Source organism: Mya arenaria, chromosome 5 (assembly GCF_026914265.1).
Source record: "Mya arenaria isolate MELC-2E11 chromosome 5, ASM2691426v1".
In the NCBI taxonomy this organism is placed as follows: Eukaryota; Metazoa; Mollusca; class Bivalvia; order Myida; family Myidae; genus Mya; species Mya arenaria.
The window spans coordinates 29861765-29882886 of NC_069126.1; the positions used below are offsets into that span (position 1 = coordinate 29861765).

Consider the following 21122-nt stretch of genomic DNA (forward strand, 5'->3'; position numbering starts at 1 on the left):
CACCGATAATTTGCTCAACGGATTTTTTTCATTAATGATATCAATATTTGCTCCGATACAGAACACACGTGTATTTCTACTTCCGGGAAAAACAGACCGTCGATTTCTCGTAACTTATATTTAAGATTACAATGTTTCAGTAACTTAATTTTATATATTTTCTAGAACTTACTGTCGACATAAAAAATAAGTATGTCCCACTATAACTTTAAAAAGATCACGGTCGTTCCAACGGCAAAGGTAAGATTCTTCTTATTTTGTCATATATGTTCGCGATGTGTCAAATGAAACTTAATGGGTGCAAGACGAAGTGAACCAGTTCCTAAGTGTACCATTTCAGGACCAAGTGAACCACATATGTATTATATAGTGGCTATTGTGTGATGGCACACTGTCTGAAAGGTGATAATAACTAGTAATTATCGCCATTTGAATGCAAGACTCAAGAGTAATTACCAATTAATAAGGTCAATTAAAATTAAAGTACAATTATCCATTGATTACACACACTTATTTGTTTTTGGGATATGATTGAGGTGTAAATAACAAACATAGATAATGTTTTGAACATATATGAAATAAAATTCAACAAAGTAGGATGTATTGATAATATATTCATTATAAGGATTAAATAAAAAGGTATTTTGTTTTTCATTTTTCTTTTCCTTTTTTCAAAACATTGTTATATCAAAATACATAATTCTAATAAATAAACACTTTGATATGATTAACAATTTATTCATATAATCTATTAAATCATTTATACTCAGGAAAATAAACTCTGAAACATAATATTACATTAAGAGAATATTCCCTATATAACATATAGATGGTTCACTTCGTCTCACCGAGTGGTTCACTTAGTCCTGGTTCACTTGGGAAGTGGTTCACTTCGTCCTACATTCAAACTTAATCATGTCTCCTTACTTTTCATTCTCATTTTTGTCACGATGGTTTTTTTAGCACTTTTTGGTAAATCATAGTCGATTTCGTGTGTAAGATATCTAGAAAACTGCAGATATTTATTATTTTTGTTAAGTTATGATAAAAATTAATTTTATTTATGATGAATATATAATAATATCCCATAGAGTACATTATTAGGAAAATATCGTGTTACAACCATTCCAAGCGCAACAATGTGCCACTTCTTTTTTCTTTATATATATATATATAGTTATGAATCTTGAATTATTGCATTCACTCTAGTGCTACTTAATACACATGTATTGCAAAAAATGTAATTAAATCATCATGATATACTGTAGCGATACAAAAATTTCATGCCGACATCCAAATCAACTGCACAGCATTATTTCAATAATCAACGTCAAATGCGCTTTTTGATGAAATGTACAAATTCTACAATTTCTACTTTAATATTTAATCAACTAAAAAAATTGTATGTAAGAAAAATTATGAATTAAGAGTTCCTGTCTGGATTGAAAAACCCCACATGACTGCTCCAGATCCAGGGTTTAGCGGGGGAAACTGGCTGTGTTTTTACCTTCCAGGTGGCCCCACAGTGCTAAATGAATGTGGTTGTTTTGTTGTCACGCCGGAAATAGCGGGGCCAAAACTTTTGTGGGGATTATACCAGAATTTTATCCCCGCAGGGCGGATTGGGGGCTGTGGTTACAATTGACTGGTGCATTAGTAAATTTATATTGTAAAGACTTGTACACGATGTTAACAAAAACTCTTATTTTTAGGACTTTGTGGACATTGTTTTGTCAAAAACACAAAGGAAAACACCAACTGTCATCCATCGGCACTACAAGATATCAAGAATCCGCCAGTTTTACACCAGGAAAATCAAGTTTGCACAACAGTCATTTCATGACAAACTTACAATGATCATTACAGACTTCCCGAAACTTGAGGTATGTTATAATATGATTAAGAGTTAAGAACTTTAGGCTATATAATAAATATAACATTTCATTCATGATGTCAGATTGTGACATATGATACATTATAAATTGAGCACTTAAAACTTAAAAATCAAATCAGTTTTAATACCATGAAATTCATGTTGTTGTTTTTTCCAATGCAAAGTGCCCTAGCCAAAATCACAACAGGATGAGGAAAATTTTTTGACCCAAAATTTGATTCAAACAATAAACTTCTTGATTTAGCATCAGCTTGGCAAATTCACTACCGTAAATGACTGGGTATAAGACGATAGGGGGTATTAGACACAGAAAAAAATCTGTGAAAAAAACGAGAAAAAAACTTTTAATCTATGTTTTTGGTTAAAAGACGCATAGAAAAAATGTCAAAATCGTCCGGCATTTTCAGCCACCATGTTTGTTGATAGTGACAAAAAAAAGTTTTTCGTGAAAATGGCGATGGTTATCTTTAAAACCATACAACCATACTGTCGAGAATGAAAAGTTATGTTATGCAAAAAATATTTTGACAGTGCCCAACTTTGCTTTTTTATATGTAAGTTTGATTATTGTTTAATTCAATTTATTATTTAAAATAATATTGAATACCGTAATTCACAAGAGTTTGGACACCATAAATTATTTATTTTTTTCGCTCTCCGAATACATAGAAAATTATCATTTTTACATTTTATTTACATGTTTGTTTAACCTGCCTTTTTTCTTCATGTTTGCTTTTTACCACTTATTAATTTATCCGTAGTAATCAATGGTCATAAACTTATTTATTACGCCTATAAGTGTAAATCCTTCATGAAGTTAATTAAAACACCATTTTATACATGCATTGAACTGAATAAACACGTTCTATCGGCTTCAGATCAAAGAGTCACACTGTGTGACGTCACATAACTTACAGTTATACCCACGAGGATCACGTGGAGAGCATGGAGATTGCTATGCAGGATTAATGTATAACTGTACGATTATTGCTTCATATAGTCTATAAGTGTGGTACAAGTTTGAAAGCTTATTGGCAGATCGTTTTACAAACATTCCATGTCAATGTTTTCTTAATCCCTTGATTGCCCTTGTTGTTTCTTTAATCCTCCAATAAATATATCACACTTCCTTTTCAACAGGCAATAAATCGTTTAGGATGGGTAGTAACTAATTAAATTGTCACAGTGGTGTATACGGTTAGGTAATCTAGCCAGGCATTGTAAAGATAAAAATCAATAATCTTCGTCTGTGAAACTTGGTAACTGTAAAAGTTATGATTGATGTCCTTTGGGTGTCCGAAAATTAGGTACGCAAAATAAATTATTTTGGGAAATAATTATGAGTGTCTAAATATTTAGAGTGTCCGAACTCTTAGGTGAATTACGGTAACTTTAATCGAAAAATATTTTTGTTGAAATTATAAACGTCTTACGATATACCGTATCCCGATCTTCAACTGCCGTTTTAACCCGTATATACTCGATCAATATGACGCGAGTAACATCCCTTTCTACATAAATCTAAACAAACTCTCGGCTTGAAATTGACCTCAGAAAAAAAGTTCAAAAAATTGTTACTGGGTATTATACGCAGGCATTTTTTGCATCAAAATCTGAGGGAAAAAAGTGCGTCTAATACCCAGTCATTTACGGTAATAATTAACCTTACAATCAATTAAATGAAGCACTATTTAGACTTACATCGAGTTTAGGTCATATACCTTTTAAATGGCCTTTATGAAATGATTAGAATGTAATTAAATCTGAAGTAAACTTTTATTTCTAGGATGTCCATCCATTCTACGCTGACTTAATGAATGTGCTGTATGATAAGGATCATTTCAAGCTGGCCCTTGGACAGATCAACACGGCGAGACATCTGATAGACAAGTGAGTAACTTTGAAGAGCTGCAATTTACATGTCATATCAAATCTAAGGTTCTTAAAAACAAAATAAAAACAGTATCTGTTAGCATTATTAATAAATTTCTTGTTCATTTAAAAGTAAAAATAGATTAGAAACTGCAATTTAGAATTGAATATCATAATTAGTATACTTGCACATCAATGCCATCTTTTTAGCTTATCCGTTTTTCAAAGAAAAGGTTAATGTATTGTCATAGCCTTGGTGTCTTTTCCGGTGTTGTATGCATGCAAACACTTTTAACATTGGCCATTATTCGAAAATGGTTATTGACCTTAGATGAAACTTGATATTGTTTTGCCATAATCAATACACATTCACATATAAAGTATGAACCATAACTCTGCCTTAAATAACTGTGAAATTGCTGAGTTATGCATCTTTTGAGCCTGAACTTTTTTTTAAAAAACTGACAAACAGTATCATTCACTGCGAAGCACTTTAGTTGGTGTTCAAGATTCTGTATTATCAAGGTGTACATAACTGTTCAAACGACAATATTTAACTATGAAAACTTCCTCCTTTTATTGTATGGCAGTTCATAGTTTACCCTGACAACTGACTGTAAATATGATTATGTCCAACCACTAAAGCCACTATAAAGACTAAGAAATAAAGGGAGGTTGAAGGTTCTGGCATCATGCTCTACAGTTTGTTTTGAGTAAGCCTTTATTGTATAAAATTTGCATGTAACAGCATCTGTTAATTGGGAAGTATTTTATTTCAGTGTTTCTAAAGATTATGTCCGTCTCATGAAGTATGCCGACAGCCTGTACAGATGTAAACAGCTGAAGAAAGCCTCTCTTGGAAGGTATGAATGTTTACAAACATAGAAAAACTTTCACATGTTAAACCACAGTAACATATCCAGTGATAAGGCCCAATTTCTCATTGCAAATTTCCATTGGGCCAACAAAAATGGTTTGGTTAGTGTTACATGATTTTTAAAAACAGGCAGGGTAGGTAGGCCTTTAGAAAAAAATATTTGGCTTTATATAAGAAAGTAATTGGCGTCATTGGAGAATGGTGCTAACGTTATCTTCTGTATAAAGCTTTAAAGGTTGTAAACTAAATATTAAAAAACACAAACTTGAAAAAAAGTTGTTGTGTTTTTAATTTATTTTATTTTTAACCAACTGACTATAAAAACAGCGCCTATTTCGTTGGTAGGGTTGGTTAACCCGAAATAAATGTTGTTGTTTTTTGGACTGGTGACTGCAACGGAACCATGGTGAGCCTGTTGTTGGCTTGGCATATTTCTTCACCATATGGCACATCCAGAGCTCGGAATTAAAAATCATACCAGGAGGGGTGGCAGCATATTGAATTTTTCATGCGTGTTTATTTGTTATTCTTCCTGAAAAGTATTTTTATCCTCTGCAGAATGTGTACTATTATGAAGCGCCAGAAACAGAGTCTTGAATACCTGGAGCAGGTCAGACAGCATCTTTCCCGACTCCCGACCATCGACCCCAACACCCGTACTCTCCTCATCTGTGGGTTCCCAAATGTCGGCAAATCAAGCTTTATCAACAAGGTAGGAACTAGCATCTAGTTCTAGGTCAGTATTCACAATGCAACTTAGTGACAAAGCTTAACTTAAATTATTGAGTTTGTCTTTTTTCTAAGTTGATTATAAAAAATCTTGTTTGTACACCAAGAATATGAAAATAAGCAAAAAAAAATGGTCTTACTAAGTCATTATAAAGGAATATCGTTAAATGTATGATAAAAAGGTTTTAAAGTAATTTTTGTCAAATCACTATGAATTTTTCACTTGGATGTTTTATGGAAAAAACAACCTGGGAAGTGGTAATTGCTCATTTCTAAGCATAAACAAATTCTGAACCAAAAGGTTAATGTGTGTTGTTGTGATAGTGTACTTGCTAATGACTGCCGCAGAACTATATTTTACCTGTTATCACAGAAAGATAATGTCTTTTTCTGGTTTCTGGTGGCTGTACATGAGTATCACAGATGTAACAACTGTGGTCCATGCCACCGTTGAATTGTTGCTAAAAGCTCAGAATTTATGCCTTGAATGATTCAAGTTTTATTTGCAAAAGATACATTTCTGATTACTGCTTTTTTTTCCTCAATGCAGGGATTTCTAATGTTTTCTCATTTCAGATAACAAGAGCAGATGTAGAAGTTCAGCCTTATGCCTTTACCACCAAATCACTGTTTGTTGGACACACTGACTACAAGTACTTACGCTGGCAGGTAAGAATTCTTAAATGTCAAGTATATAAGAGGTTTAGCCTTATCTGACCAACAAGCGTATTGTATGATTGCTTATTCAAATTAATATTTCTGTGTATTTACAGTCATTGAATGAAGAATTTTAGATGAAAAAGGCCAAAGTCTAACACTTGTGCAAAGCATCAAAATATTTCAATAAGTCCTGCAATATAAAATCTTTTGAGTTTGAGCAATCCAGTGACCTTTTTACCAGTGCAGGGCTTGTGGTTATAACATATGTAAATACAATATCTATTTTTAAAGAAATAGTTGTATGAATTGGTCAGATAAGATATTGAAATAGCCATAGAATCGTCAGTGGCTGCATCATACAAGAACTTCAAACTTGAACAGAACTCAATCACTGTACACATGTTGCCAGCAACAAAATGAACATATACTGCAAGGCCAATATATCTGGCTTCAATAAATGTTGACTTTTTTTGCCCTTTTTCGTTGTAATGTAAACCACAGACAAGCATTGTTGATACACATTTTATTTTGTCTCTTTGATCAGGTAGTAGACACACCGGGAATCCTCGACCACTCGTTGGAAGACAGAAACACAATTGAGATGCAGGCAATCACAGCATTGGCCCATCTGAGGGCTGCTGTACTGTATGTGATGGATGTTTCTGAACAATGTGGCCACTCTATAGAACAACAGGTTGGTATGGTTATGTCATAAGTAGGCATGTGTAAACAGAATGCTGGCAGCCAATCTCAGGGCAGCTGTTTTGTATGTGATGGATGTGTCTAAACAATGTGGCCGCTCTATATATAAGTAAGTACGTGTAAATACGAATGCTGGCAATAACAGCTCTGGCCCATCTAAGGGCTGCTGCTTTGTATGTGATGGATGTGTCTAAACAATGTGGCCGCTCTATACATAAGTAGGTACGTGTAAATACAAATGCAGGCAGTCACAGCCCTGGCCCATCTCCGGGCTGCCATTCTGTATGTGATGAATGTTTCTGAACAATGTGGCCACTCTATAGAACAACAGGTTGGTATGGTTATGTTATATATAGGTACGTGTAAATACGAATGCAGGCAATAACAGCTCTGGTCCATCTCAGGGCTTCTGTTCTGTATATGCAGTCAATGCGAAAACTTTTACTAGCTCATAGGACATTGCGACAGACAAGGACCAAATTTTTACCTGTCGCAACAACTTTTTACATGTCGCAACATTTTTAACCTATGATATCGTAACATTTTTTACCCGGTCCGACAACTTCAACCCAATACAAATAATTCTTACAATACTGAATGCATTGCTTATAGCAGTTACAGTGACAAAGACTAATAGACTATTCTAAATTATTTCATTTATTTCATATACACATAATTTCAAATGTCCCGACAAAGAAACTCAATGTTCCTAAGATTTTCTTCAACACTTTGATAGTCCACAATCTTATCCTCTGAGTCTGTTTCCCCAAACATGACCCTGATTTCATACTTCAACAGATCTGTTTCTTCCTCTTTTCCTTCTTCTTCTTCCTCCTATTCTTCTTCTTCATCAATCTCAACTACCTTGACAGCATTAGCCTTCTTCTGCCTCTTGTAGGTCAGCTGTCTGCCTCCTACTGAAGATGTCCGTCGAATGTAAAAACACAATTATTTTATCATGGTCATCGCATACAAAACATTAGGACTTATTATATAAAGCAATTCTTTTTATTTGTACTGAAAAATATAACTAGAGAGGGTCTTTTCTTTTGCTCTGCAGATGAAATTTGCAATTTACGCCCTGGCTGAACATCTTTAGAGTATTTAAAAAAAATCATCTGGAATTCTTAATTGTAGTTTGAGAAAATACTAAAATATATTTATTTCAGAACTGTCAAAAAGTTTGTCTGGAGAAATTGTCATTTGCGTCTAAAACGTGATTGTTTCTATTAAGATCCTTTTAATTTAATAAATAACACAAGCTAATGACAAAAAATACTTGCTTATTAATACAAATCAAAACAAACACACTAAAGTGACTAATAATAGCTCGAAAAATACAACCTTTTACTTCGATTGACGTGACCTCGATGTTTTTGACAAGGACAAACAGAGCGGAACGCATATGTAATAAAAATAAAGATTGACTAAGAAAATGTCCGTAAACCAATGAAATACAGGGACGCTCTCGCTTTCATGCTGAGCTAGTCGTAACCGAATGTGAGCGTAATTCAAACAGAGCTAGCCTTATTGCAAACGTAAACATGTGTCAGAGTGAATAAAAATAGGTAAAATGCAAATCTCACTGAAATAAAAGTGGCTTTTTTCATCAGGACTTATAAAATTTCCTGATAATAAATGTCCGATTTTGATTTTTTTTTCACTGGAAATATTTTCATCGGACATTTTGTCCGACAAAAACAGAAATTTCAGCCGGTCATCACCGCAAATTACCGGACATGACCGACTGTCCGATGGACATTCGCATTGACTGTATGTGATGGATGTTTCTGAACAATGTGGCCACTCTATAGAACAACAGGTTGGTATGGTTATGTCATAAGTAGGTACGTGTAAATACGAATGCAGGCAATAACAGCCCTGGCCCATCTCCGGGCTGCCATTCTGTATGTGATGGATGTTTCTGAACAATGTGGCCACTCTATAGAACAACAGTGGTAATGTAGTAAGTTGTGTGTTTAATGGGTATTTATTCTGCATTAAATGTAGCTGTATTGGCACTGTATTTTAAGCATATTGTTTTTACCGAGTGAATTAAATACAAGAAAAAGTGCACTTTTTTTCCCTGAAGCGCATTTATTCTGCACTAAAAACGTATTACTGTGAAATCATTAATGTTCGTGGGGCATTAATGTTCGTGGTTTTCGTGGGTTGGGTGATCCACGAATTCAAGATCCCACGAAATATAAACCCTTTATTCACTTTTTCAATTGCCTTGTTACGTACATACTCTAGTATATTATTTACAGAGGTCGCAGTATACAGTGTTAAAACCTGTCTCACTGTATAACTTACGATCATTATTCTGTTAACATATTATAACTGCTTTTAACAAATAATGAACCAAATCAATTAAATGTGTTTTATGCAGCAAATGACAGTTATAAGCACATGTTTAAACCTGTGCTGTTAATGAAAATCTCCAAGTTTACAAGATGTGCGTGATGAGTGTCTGTACCCGATTTTTTTATTTAATGAAATAATTAATCGATTACTAGTACATTGAAGGTTACTAAGCACCGAACGTGACAATATACGCACCTTTTCGGTGTTTTCACAGTTTGCAAAATTCTTAATTGGCATTAAATGGCTTCCCCTATCTGTACTTATGATCAGGGTACATCTTCTTTTATTACCTTTATTCCCAATTAAATCGATAAGTGACATGGGTATATGCACTAATTTGCATGTCGTACCACATTAGCGAGTGTCATAAATCGAGTGACGTAGAAGACGGAAATCACGGGCCAGCGCGTGGATATTATGCAGACGATCTAGGACGATCGCATCTTCGTTTTGTTTTTTTTTTCAAAAATGAAAATCCACGAATTTAAGTACCCACGAAATTGTTTTTTTTCGGCAAACCACGAAATTTCATGCCCACGAACATTAATGATTTCACAGTAATTATGGAATGACCATGCATTAATGCACTGAAGCCCAATTTTTCTTCTCGTTAGCCTTTTCATCTGCGTAAAAAGCACATTAATTCACTTAAGTGCAATATTTCTGCATTTTAAGTGCATTTTCTGCATTAAAGGCACATTTTTTTGGTAAATAGCGTATTTTTTGGAGGAAGGTTCAAGTACATTTATATTTTAATAAAAAAAATCGTCCCCTAGGGGTATATTAAAGCTACTTTTCTGTATGTGATGGATCCGTTCATGGTCTGCGCAAAGGAAACTCTATGTCTATCTGGACAATTACAGAACTAGAGGTGGTTTGTGGAGCTGCCATCCTGGCCCCGTATTCATAAAACATTTCAATTCATTTCATATACTTTTCCAAGTTTTGTCCATTTAAGATGCCTGTAAAGGGTTATGACTTTTCATGTACGATGTCATTAACATTTTTCTTGTTTATTTTAGGTGTCGTTATTCAACAACATTAAGCCTCTGTTTGCCAACAAGCCGCTGATGGTGGCAGTCAACAAAATAGACGTGCTGAAAATAGAGGACCTTCCACAAGATAAACAGGTGGGCAGGTGTTTCAGCGCTTCTCTTAAATACTCGTTACTCCCTTAAGTTAAAAAAGGCTATCGGCCAAAAATGTTCATTATCTACTTAAATCTTGATGCTTATAGTTGCAGTGCGTAAAATATACCGAAAATGTTACCAGTATGCACAATTATTACAAGACTTAATTAATCAAGCTGAAAAGTAAAGATCCAAAAGGCAAATTCTGTCCTTTATTTCATGTCAAAAGTGATAAAATCTAATAATCTGGTGGGTTTAATACAGTGTTCAAAATAAGTAAAAGCCCGCAAGCCATGCACTGGTAAAAAGCTTTCGCGGCTCACTTGAATTCTTAACTTTATATAGAAGGGCTTGTTGAACAATGTTGATGCCAAGCACCAGTATAAGGATTCGAGCATGTCAATGGAAATGTGTAATTTGGATGCCTGTTTAATATTGGCAATTTCACAATGTAACTATTGAAAGCAACAATAAATTTGTGAAATTATTCATTCGTAAATAATCAATCTTGAAAAATATTGTCGAAAGTTTAATTATTTAACAGTATGTCTTGATATGAACTTTAAATTGATTGCTCATTCTGTAATTATGCATGGCTACCTTCATGTTTACAAATGTATCTATACCATTGTGTTTTTATCATTGCAGGATTTGTTCAAGGGATTTGAGGAAGATGATATCCCTGTCATGAACATGAGCACCCTGACAGATGTTGGTGTTATTGAGCTACGGAATGAGGTACTTAGCATGACGGTTTTTCAACCAGGTTTTGAAAGAATCAGGATGCTGTTAGTTGACGGCCATCAAACATTGGTTTCCACCAAAAAAATTCAGTTAGCATTAATGAAAAGTGATGAAACTTGGTGTATAGGTTGCAGGGCTTCTTAAAGTTTGGAACCTCAACCGGTCTGCACCCGGCGACATTGACCAAAATTGAAAAAACAAAATTTTCGGACTTTTTTTTTCGCCATTTTCTGTAACTGCAATCGGTCTGGCAAAGTCAAAAGTCCAGACTGGCAAATTGCTGGTTTTTAGAAGCCCTGATAGATAGCTTATGTGAATGTAAAGGTATTAGACCCATGCTGGAGTCTTTGCGAAATATTAAATAAAAATGTGCAGGACATTCAGGATCAAAAATTAATTTCACGATTTCCAAAGGGTACAATCTAGAATAGGTATACATTCAAATTAATACTAGTACTGATTATTATGTTTGAGTTAGAATAAATAGTAACTGACTGACAAAATGATGTTTGAAATACTTCTGTGTATTTTGTTATGCAAGCAAAGTTTGATATGAAAAAAGTTAAGAATATTATTTTTTTAGTGCAAAAGATGCTGACACATGTCATATCAACCCATTTTAATTTCACATTCAATAGGGTTTATTCTGTTGGACCAAAAAAAAAAATATTGGACCAAATTTTTTTTTTATTGAATTTCAAAAAAAGAAAAATAGTGTATGTAGGAATAAGTGACAAAATTGATTGTGAACTGTTTGTTTCTGATGATATATACCATTGCTTTTGTTGCTTATTTTAACATGCACAATTTTCTTTTTTCGGAAAACAATAGAACTGGAAATAACAAATCCTAGTACAATTAGTCACACACAAAAAGGTGCATAGATCTATAGAATTACCCTGACAAAAAAGTCTGAAAAACATTACATCTATGATAAGCATTTTATGTCTGTCTAAAGTTCTTGGACCCTTCTCAGATTTATGCAGACTGAATAAAAAAAAACAGCGGTGCCAGACAGTTGTCATGATGTCTGCTGTACTGGTTTCTACCAAGGAAACTTACTCAAGAGTGATTTCTACTAGTGATCAGCAGAAAGATTAGCTAAAAATATACTGTAAAAATTGAACCGTAAATATTTTTCCTCTCCATTTACAGGCGTGTGACCGGTTGTTAGCCCACAGAGTGGAGGCGAAAATTAAAAATAGAAAGGTTCAAGACATCAGCAATAGACTTCACGTTGCCATGCCTCAGAAACGAGATCAGAAGGTTAGAAAAGGGTTTGATTTATAATAAGGTTTTAGCCAGGTTTTCAGATGGACAGGGGAGTTATAAAACAAGGACCGGGTGCTATGTAAGGACCGTTTGCTAAGTAAAGAAAGGGCAGGCACATTAGGTCTGGCAGTGAAGAATTTGAAAATTGTGAATTTCCCCCAAAATAGTAGGAATTGTGCTTAATTGAAGTAATAGTAGGTTTCAACTGCCAAATAGGTCCATGTTTGTATGAATTTGTAATATTAATATTTAAAGTTTTAATTAAAACAAAAGAAATTTTGGATTATCTTAAGCATTTAATTCTAAGAGGCCAGAAGGGTGCTACCAAAAAAGTACAGGGTGCAGCTACCTTCCATAACTCTTAAGCAAAAACCCTAGATAAATATCATATTGTTTCTATTGCACTTCCTCAGATGAACACGTATTTTTTCAACTGCATTCATAGTTCAATAAAAGCAGCATCTTTGTAATGTCTCAGATCCTACCAAAACGATGCTTTAGATTGGTGAAATGTTTTATTGTGGTTAAATGTATGCTCACACTGTTCAAACAGCTGAAATATTACTTTGTTCAATCACGTCTAGTGACAGCGTTGTGCTACTTGTGCAAAATCTTTAATCATTGCCTTAACTCAAAAACAGTTAAGGTATTCATATTAAATGTATGTATTACCGGATACAATGTGCACATGTTTAGGAAAACATATAACTCTGGCTTTGATAAATATCAAGTCATACCTTTTTTAATACCAAAACCCTGAAGCTCTCTTGTTGTTAAAGTAAAGACAAATGGAGTTTTGACAGCAGTTTATTTCTTTTATGCTGTATGTAAGACATCAGGCATAAAAAAGTCATGTTTGTTTCCGGTTTCATGCCACCCAAAGTAGGGTTAATAGGTTTGTCTTCCATTTTTATTTGGCTAATTGTTTCTTTGGGTTTTTCTGTGACCCAAAACTATCAATGTAATGCTTAAGAACATCTTAACAATCTGTATTAGCATTACTGGTATTGTTAAAAAGAAATAAAAAAACACTTTATGTTTACATTAAAAAAATTCAAACTTACATGTATGATAAAACATCTTCAGAGCAAGATAAAGGTTAAGGAATGAGGAAAAGTTCAGGTAGGTTGGAAAAACAGAAACAAACATTATTTTTGTTTTATGCCAAACTTTAATTTTTGAAAAACTACATTTATAGTTTTCTTTTGTCTTATTTTGGTTTCATGTACATGTAAGGTATTGTTTTGCTCCAAGAACTTCTGTCCCTGTTCAGAAGTTTTCATAAAAATAAGGATGTCTGCATTTTAAGTTGTAAAATAAATCATACCATTTACGTAAACCTTGTACACTTGAACTGATTCCAGGAACGTCCCGCGTTCATCCCAGAGGCTGTGTTGAAGAAACGCCAGGCAATGGAGATAGAGAGAGAAAAGAGAAAGACAGAGCGTGATATCGAGTTGGAGGAGGGCGATGATTACATACTTGATCTCAGAAGTGAGTCACACTTAAATTTTGTTGATTGTTTAAGGTGATGGTGAGAATACAACCTATGAATTTGCGAGGGTTTTGTATTTATTGAGATAGAACACAAAAAAGATTGAGCAAAATATTTAGTTTGAGGAGGGGGATCATTATTTATTATATGCTTTCAGGTGGCAAATACAGAATTATCAGTGAAATAAAAATAATATTTCACTGTTTAAAACGGGGAAATATTATTTTGATATTTTCACTGTTTAAAACTTGGAATTATATTTTGATATTTTTCACTGTTATGAAATTTTAGCCTGCTCTCAATTCCAAATGAAATTTAATGAGCACAGAATCCCAGAGCTAGAGATATATTTTTAAAGTGTAATGACACATTGAAGTGCAATCATGAATGTATTTTCCTGACACAAATTTGACGATAGGCTTAATCCTAAAAGCGAACTATATTGATTTTAAATACCACACTTTCCTTTGTTTTATAAATTCTACGAACTATGAATTCTACGAACGTCAAGGGAAATCTTTGGGTAGGGTGTTACTACACCAGTAATGCGCTGTTGTTCGATTAAGTCAAATGAGTTGTTTCTGAAGGGGTTGTAAATTGAACTTGTAGTAACAACACTCCCTTATAACGTATCATACCAATATGAACAGAAGTTAGATTTTATCTGCTGTTCTGTAGAACGAATTAAGAATTAAATTGTAAGATAATCTAGCAAAGATTAATTTTGATTAATGGAAATTTATACTTTCTCGATCTTTTAACCTCATGAAATATTTCAAATACTTTTTAAGGCGACTTTAATTATTTTGCTATATTTTCATTTCTGCCATCGCTTCTTATCTGCGGCATCTTAAACTTCAGTGACTTAAATACAAATGTTGAACTAGGGTCTGTATTTGCGTATTGGTCTGGTTCTGTCCAGGAATGGCGTTTATTCATAGTTACCTATGGTGTCCATGTATAAGATTTACATGTAAATAGGGATATTTGTTACGTTCATGTTTGTTGTTAGTCTAGAAACGCATGTAAATTGTCCCATGTTCAATGATTAAGAGCATGAACAGATATTCAATGGTGAAACAGTCATTTAAAAAAATTAGAAAATAAATTGTCACCCCCTACCCCCATTTAAAATGAAAATGGTTGAAATTATATCGATTATTTTATTTTGACCGAAATGAAAATGACCATTGTGTTAGCTCTGTTCACCTGTTAACACAGGATTACTGTATTAGTATCCTAAGGAGATGCAATGTAAATTAATAATTCCATAACATTCCTTTTGTCACGGAGAAGATGGAATGATAGGCAACAGTGCATGTACATCTTCCACCTGTATTTTTCAGAAACCTGGGACCTGCACAAGCCTGAGGAGAAATATGATGTCATACCTGAGATATGGGAGGGCCATAATGTGGCAGACTTCATTGATCCTGACATTATGGAGGTATGAATTTCCAGTGAAAGCTACAATGCTCATGCATTAAAGAATAAGTATAAATGGACTATGAAATTGAGTGTTGAATTAGTTGCTAACCTAGTCAGAAATATTAAATTCTACTATCCCTAGTTTAAGTATTTGTTTAAAAATATATCTATTTACAGCCAAGAATAAGGAATTCCAAAAAAGATCATGCTAAAAGTTCATTGATGAGATCGCCTCTTATTGTGTAATTTACATAAAAGGGATAGACCGGTCATATATTGGTTTCTGGAATTGTCATTTATCAATTCAAGAATTGACATTTATCAATTCAAGAATTGTCATTTATCGGTTAAAGAATTGACATTTATCGGTTCAAGAATTGTCATGGATCATTCTTGAATTATCATTGATCATTCATGAATTGTCTTTTATTGGTTCAAGAATTGACATTTATCATTCATGAATTGTCATTTATTGGTTCGTGAATTGTCATTGATTAGTTAAAAAATTGTCATGTATCTGTTCAAGAATTGACATTTATCGTTTCATGAATTGTCTGTTCAAGAATTGACATTTATCTGTTCAAGAATTGTCGTTGATCAGTTCAAGAATTGTCATTGATCAGTTCAAGAATTGTCATTGATCAGTTCAAGAATTGTCAATTATTGATTCAAGAATTGTCATTTATCGATTCAAGAATAGACATTTATCGTTTCATGAAGACTTATACTTGTTTTGTTCTATGTGATAACTGCTGTCTGAGTAGAAAAAGCTTTCATGCCCTGCACTATCTTTCCTCTGCTCAATTTTTCCTATTCTATTCATAGAAACTTGATGCACTGGAGCGTGAAGAAGAGTTGCGAGAGAAGGCTGGTTACTATAACAACGATGATAGCGAGGAAGATGAGGACACGAAGGTGATGAGAAAAACTGCGTTCAAGTGAGTATTAAACATGGTTGCTTATTTGCGTCATAGTGGAAGATGAATAAAAAAAAAACAGACTGAATGATAATTCACTGAAACATGGTTTACCAAGGTTTGGAAAAATATCTAAAGTGAAGGTTAGAATATATCTGTCTTCCACGACAGCCCATGTTAGATTTTTTTGTCCCACACCCATTTCCAGGGAAATGAAATATTTAAAAATTTTAATGGAACTCCTTATCCTTAGCGCTAATGTGTAGTAAATAATGTTTTAACATTGATCATGGAAGGACGTAAACTGGATTTGACATCGTTTTCATTAGGAAAATTTGTCCTTAAAACAGACATGAATAGTTTTATGAACCTGTCCATATTGAAAGTAAAAACAATACATCTGAAAACCACACATCGCAGCTGGACACTCAAAATATTTCATAATGTTTCAACAGTTAATTCTCGGAAATATTTTACTAAATTTTAAAACTTTTTATATAATTTGTTAGAAAGCTTGTGCATCATTCTATTTTATTAATATGTCAACTGAGTTTGGATTACAATCAAGGTATGTTTTCCATATATATTGTCTGAACCTATCCAAAATACCTTATCGCAAACATTCTTCCAAAAGCAAGATGTCTAGTTGTCAAATTCGCCCCGGACCAAGACGCCCCAAGTTTGATTCCTGGCCTTGTCCCTTGCGAGTTTGGTCCACCAAACTGGACAAGTTTATTGTTCTTAAATCTTGTAACCTAATTGAAAAAAAATTCACAACCAAGGATTCAGGGCTTTTTCTGCCCATTTTGAGAAAAAGACCCTAGACATTTTGGGAAAATTTGCATCGCGAAAATGCCAAAATTGGGAAAATTTACAGTTAAAAGAACAAGCTGTCTAGTCTCTTGCGAATGAGGAAATTATTTAATATAAGTTTCTTTTCCCTTTTAAAAGACCCAAAATGGCTGAAATATCTTTTAAATATTTATTTATTTATTTTTTACTTTTGATTGGGATTTTTTTCTGGAGATTGGGAAAAATTTCTTATATTTTGCTTTGGGAATGGGTCCAGTAGTCGGACCCATGGGTACTATAGAAAAAGCCCTGGTAGTTGTGGGTGATCCCTACCAGAGATACTTTCTCATGGCCTATACACCAGTTCTGGTTCTACCTGAAGAATTTACTCGAAAGTGATTTCATATTGATCAGTGTTCAGCTGTTTTCACAATTAAGCTTAAATCAATAAGTTTTAGTTAAACACAATCTCCACTCAAGGATTCGACACAAGCGGCAATTGATCAACCTGGAGAGTAATGAGAAGCGAAGAGTTCAGCGGTCCCGAGTACCGAGAACGGCAAAGAAGATTGCTGCTAAAGACATGGAGGAGAGTATGGCTGAACTGGGGGTCGAAATTGAGGACAAGAGTTCTGTGAGTTGGGCAGATTATTTTCATTTCTTCATCTGAAGAATATTGATAACATTTCAAACAATTATTAGGAAATTTAGGATTTATTATGTTTATAACAGAGTTACTTATTCCCAGTGTCGGTAAATAGATGGTGGTATTGTTCAAAAGGGTTGTAAAATTATATATGCAGATTTGCTTTGTATGGGTATTTTCAATAAAGTAAAGCAAGTGGATATAAAAAATGTTTGATATATAAAATTATATACCACTGTGCTAAGTTAGAAACTTGTGGGATGTGATAAGAGAAAATATGTCCTTTTGAATTTTTGGCATTCCTTCAAAATAGAGTTTGCAATAAAAATTATATTTTATGATGATTTGTTAAGAAGAAGTTATATATTGTATCTCTAACTTACCTGCAGAACTTCGCAAATGTCATTATTTCAGATAATAAATTTCTATTAAGTAAATCATAATCTTTGTAAAACAAATGAAGTTTAAACTAAAACCATTTTCTTTTTCCAGACCCACTACAGCAAACTACGAGAGCGTGGTGCCAGTCAGCGTAGTGCCAGTCGGGTAGCAGTCAAGAGAAAGCGTGAAGTATCTGAGAACCGGTCTCGCACCCGTAGCGCATCTAAAACTACTCGCGACAAGTCTGGCATTAGGGATGAACCTGTAAGTAATTGCCTAGGATGTTAAATTGTTAATCACACACAGTGATTGATATAACCAAATGCCCACACACGCAAAGCAAGCCAAGGCTTGAATAAAAGACGTCAGTCATGGTATTCTCCTAGCGTTGGTGTTGCCCACTTCATGCAGCAACTATGAGCAAGGCCTGAACACCAAAAAAACTTCGTTCTCATCAGACTTTGTTAATTGTTAGGGTATGCCTCTTGATTGACTGAAAGAAATTTCTGATAACTCATTGATCTGCCCATCTGGGAGAGTTAGACCCTGGAAGCAGAAAAGTTATATTTCATGTCATGCTTCAGTTTTGGCTTGTTAATGGGTGAAGCGAAAGTGTCTTGTTTAATTATTTGTATTTTAACAAAGAAGGATGCAAGAAACATAACCTACACCCATACAAGCCACAACTTTTAAAAGCATGGCATATGGCATATTAGACAGGACAATTGTCATAGCATTAGTGGTATCATCAGCATGCAAACCATTCAACCATAGGAACAACTGGCAAGGGTCCTATTTCTAAAAGATAAGAGTTGGTGGTGGCTCCGCAGTGCCCTTGTTCACAAATCACATCCAAATGGAATTGTATAAACAGTTTGTGACAAGTTTTTGAGCCAATTTTTCTTGCATACCAGACATGTGTTTCCTGTCATGTGACAAGTGCTGGAAAACATCAACAAGCCTAGTCACCCGCTTACACGCTTGTTCTTGGGTCGGATTTTTCTTTCTTTACCGGTAACACATGATAGATACTTATAAGCTTAGATGGTTAAGAACCTGACTAGGAAGTAGGGAGTGCCTGACTCAATCCCCAGACTGGCTGTGTACAAATCTGAGACTATGAATCTTATCTAATTCCAGATGGCAAAGAAGGTCAAGAAGATTGCTCGCAAGGCCCAGTTTGGTTTCAACCAGGAGGCCCGCAAGGGAGAGGCTGACAGACGTGTACTGGACATGAAGCCCAAACATTTGTTTTCAGGGAAACGGGGCATGGGAAAAACAGACCGAAGATAGAAGGATATTTGATTCAATTGTTTGCTGGGAAATGGGAAATAGGAAAAACTGATAGAAAATCGAGGGATATTTGGTTCTTTTGTCTGCTCGGAAAATTGATGTTTTTAACAGGATAAACTGATAGAAAAAGAGGGTTATTTGATACTTTTTATTTGCTTGGAAATGGGAAACAGGAAAAAACTAGCTTTTTCCCTGGGAAATGAAAAAAAAATATATTGGGAACAACTGTCTGAATGGAACAAGGGATTTGTTTTACTGTTCTAGATAATGGAGGAAACAAAAGAAGTTAAAGTGGAATTAATGAAATGATTACAATAAAGAACAAACTACATTGTATTTAAATATTACATTCAAAAGTTTTTTTTGTAATTTAGAAAATGAAAATACTGAAATCTTGTCACTTTAACTTTTTGTGATGATAATTTTGCATTACCTAATATAATACTTATCATCTATACCTTGTACTTGTGTTCATCTTTGCCTAAGATGTGTTGGTTGTCATTGTTATGGAAATAAATTCATGAGAAAAAAAAATGTTAATATAGCTGGATTTTCTTAATTCTTGTCCCAAAGGTCGGAAATATTTTCTGCATTGACAATTGCTTCGCTGGTCAAAGGTCATGGTCGCATTAAAAGGTCAAGGGCCCATTTCCGGACTTCATTTGCTAAACTGATTAGATATTTGTGTTGTACTCTGTGACACGTTTAACTTACCAAGGTTGTATTCAGAATCGATGTTGGTACAAAGCCTTGGTCAAGGTCACAATGCATGGTCTTGAATTGGAACTGATCCACATCTATACGTATTGAAGTAAATACATTGGGTCGCGTGTTTAATGTGACGTAAATAGTTCATGATGGAACGTTGCCTGTCAAGGCCGAGGTCACAAACCATAGGCATGGTTAAAGCCTTGATTATTCATGATGACACATTGCTGGATCGGATACAAGGTTTCAATACATGGTCATATGTTTAAGCCTTTAATATGAGTCTATCGCATACTTCCTTCACTTATTGAAGTTAATGGACGACACTAGGTCACATATTAAATATTTGAATGTGTCATGAATAATTCATGATGGAGCATTGCCGGATCAAGGTCAAGGTTACTATACATGTTTAATTCTTAAATGTGACGAAAATAATTAATGATTAACATCACTTGATCAGGATCGAAGACACAATACATTGTCATAGGCTTAAGCCTTGATTTTGAGTCTGCCTCATATCTCTATCACTTATCGAAGTTAATGGACGACATTGGGTCACATGTTCAACTCCTGAATGTGACCAATAATTATGATGGAACATCGCTGGATCATAGTCAAGGTTTTAACGCATGGTCATAGGTTTAAGCCTTGATTTTGAGTCTGGTGCACATTTTCTAGACTTATTGACAATCTGGCTCACATGTTATATACATTAATGTACTGTAAATATTACGGGGAACCACAAGATCACATGATCCTGAGATCGGGTCTTAAACCTTGTACATGTCCCTCTTCTAAACTTAATGAAAGTGTATTAGCGATATTGGATCACATTTGATTGTCACGTGAGGAGTACGTGACGGAACCTCATATGGTCAAAGTCATTGTTAAGTACTAGGTCAAGGGTTTGAACTTTTGTTAAGTGTTTGATTTCACATGTAAAAGAACTTAAACGAAACATGCCCACATTTTCAACTCCTCTAGGCGACATGCACAACTTTTAAAGCTGACCTATATTTCTAATATTGAAGTATATGCATAGACCACATGTTCATCTCGTGAATTTCTTTCGCATTACCTGTATTATCGGGGTCTAAATAACCATTTCGTGTCAGTTCTTTATTTTATTCACATTATAAGTTACATATTAGTAATCAGCAATGAAACGCCTTTCAAATGATACCAACCTTATATGGGGACATCAGGCATCAA

At 34.3% G+C, this 21122-nt stretch overlaps 1 protein-coding gene across 1 annotated transcript; it reads left to right on the forward strand.

Moving 5' to 3' along the window:
• The first annotated feature begins 75 nt into the window (after nt 1-75).
• On the forward strand, nt 76-19743 carry LOC128236149 (GTP-binding protein 4-like). Its single transcript, XM_052951019.1, has 16 exons — nt 76-240; nt 1713-1883; nt 3681-3784; nt 4546-4629; nt 5202-5355; nt 5949-6041; nt 6577-6726; nt 10124-10231; nt 10880-10969; nt 12131-12241; nt 13612-13741; nt 15089-15189; nt 15996-16108; nt 17360-17513; nt 18018-18170; nt 19047-19743. The coding sequence occupies exons 1-16, from the start codon at nt 193-195 to the stop codon at nt 19197-19199; spliced, it is 1917 nt and encodes a 638-aa protein (XP_052806979.1). The 5' UTR covers nt 76-192; the 3' UTR covers nt 19200-19743.
• The last annotated feature ends 1379 nt before the right edge of the window (nt 19744-21122 follow it).

What these genes read in the sequence shown, in the direction of transcription:
- LOC128236149 (XM_052951019.1), top strand. Translation starts at nt 193, where the DNA reads ATGTCCCACTATAACTTTAAAAAGATCACGGTCGTTCCAACGGCAAAG. An exon ending in TTGATCCTGACATTATGGAG is followed by an intron (nt 15,190 to 15,995) that starts GTATGAATTTCC and finishes TTCTATTCATAG; the next exon opens with AAACTTGATGCACTGGAGCG. An exon ending in ATGAGAAAAACTGCGTTCAA is followed by an intron (nt 16,109 to 17,359) that starts GTGAGTATTAAA and finishes TCTCCACTCAAG; the next exon opens with GATTCGACACAAGCGGCAAT.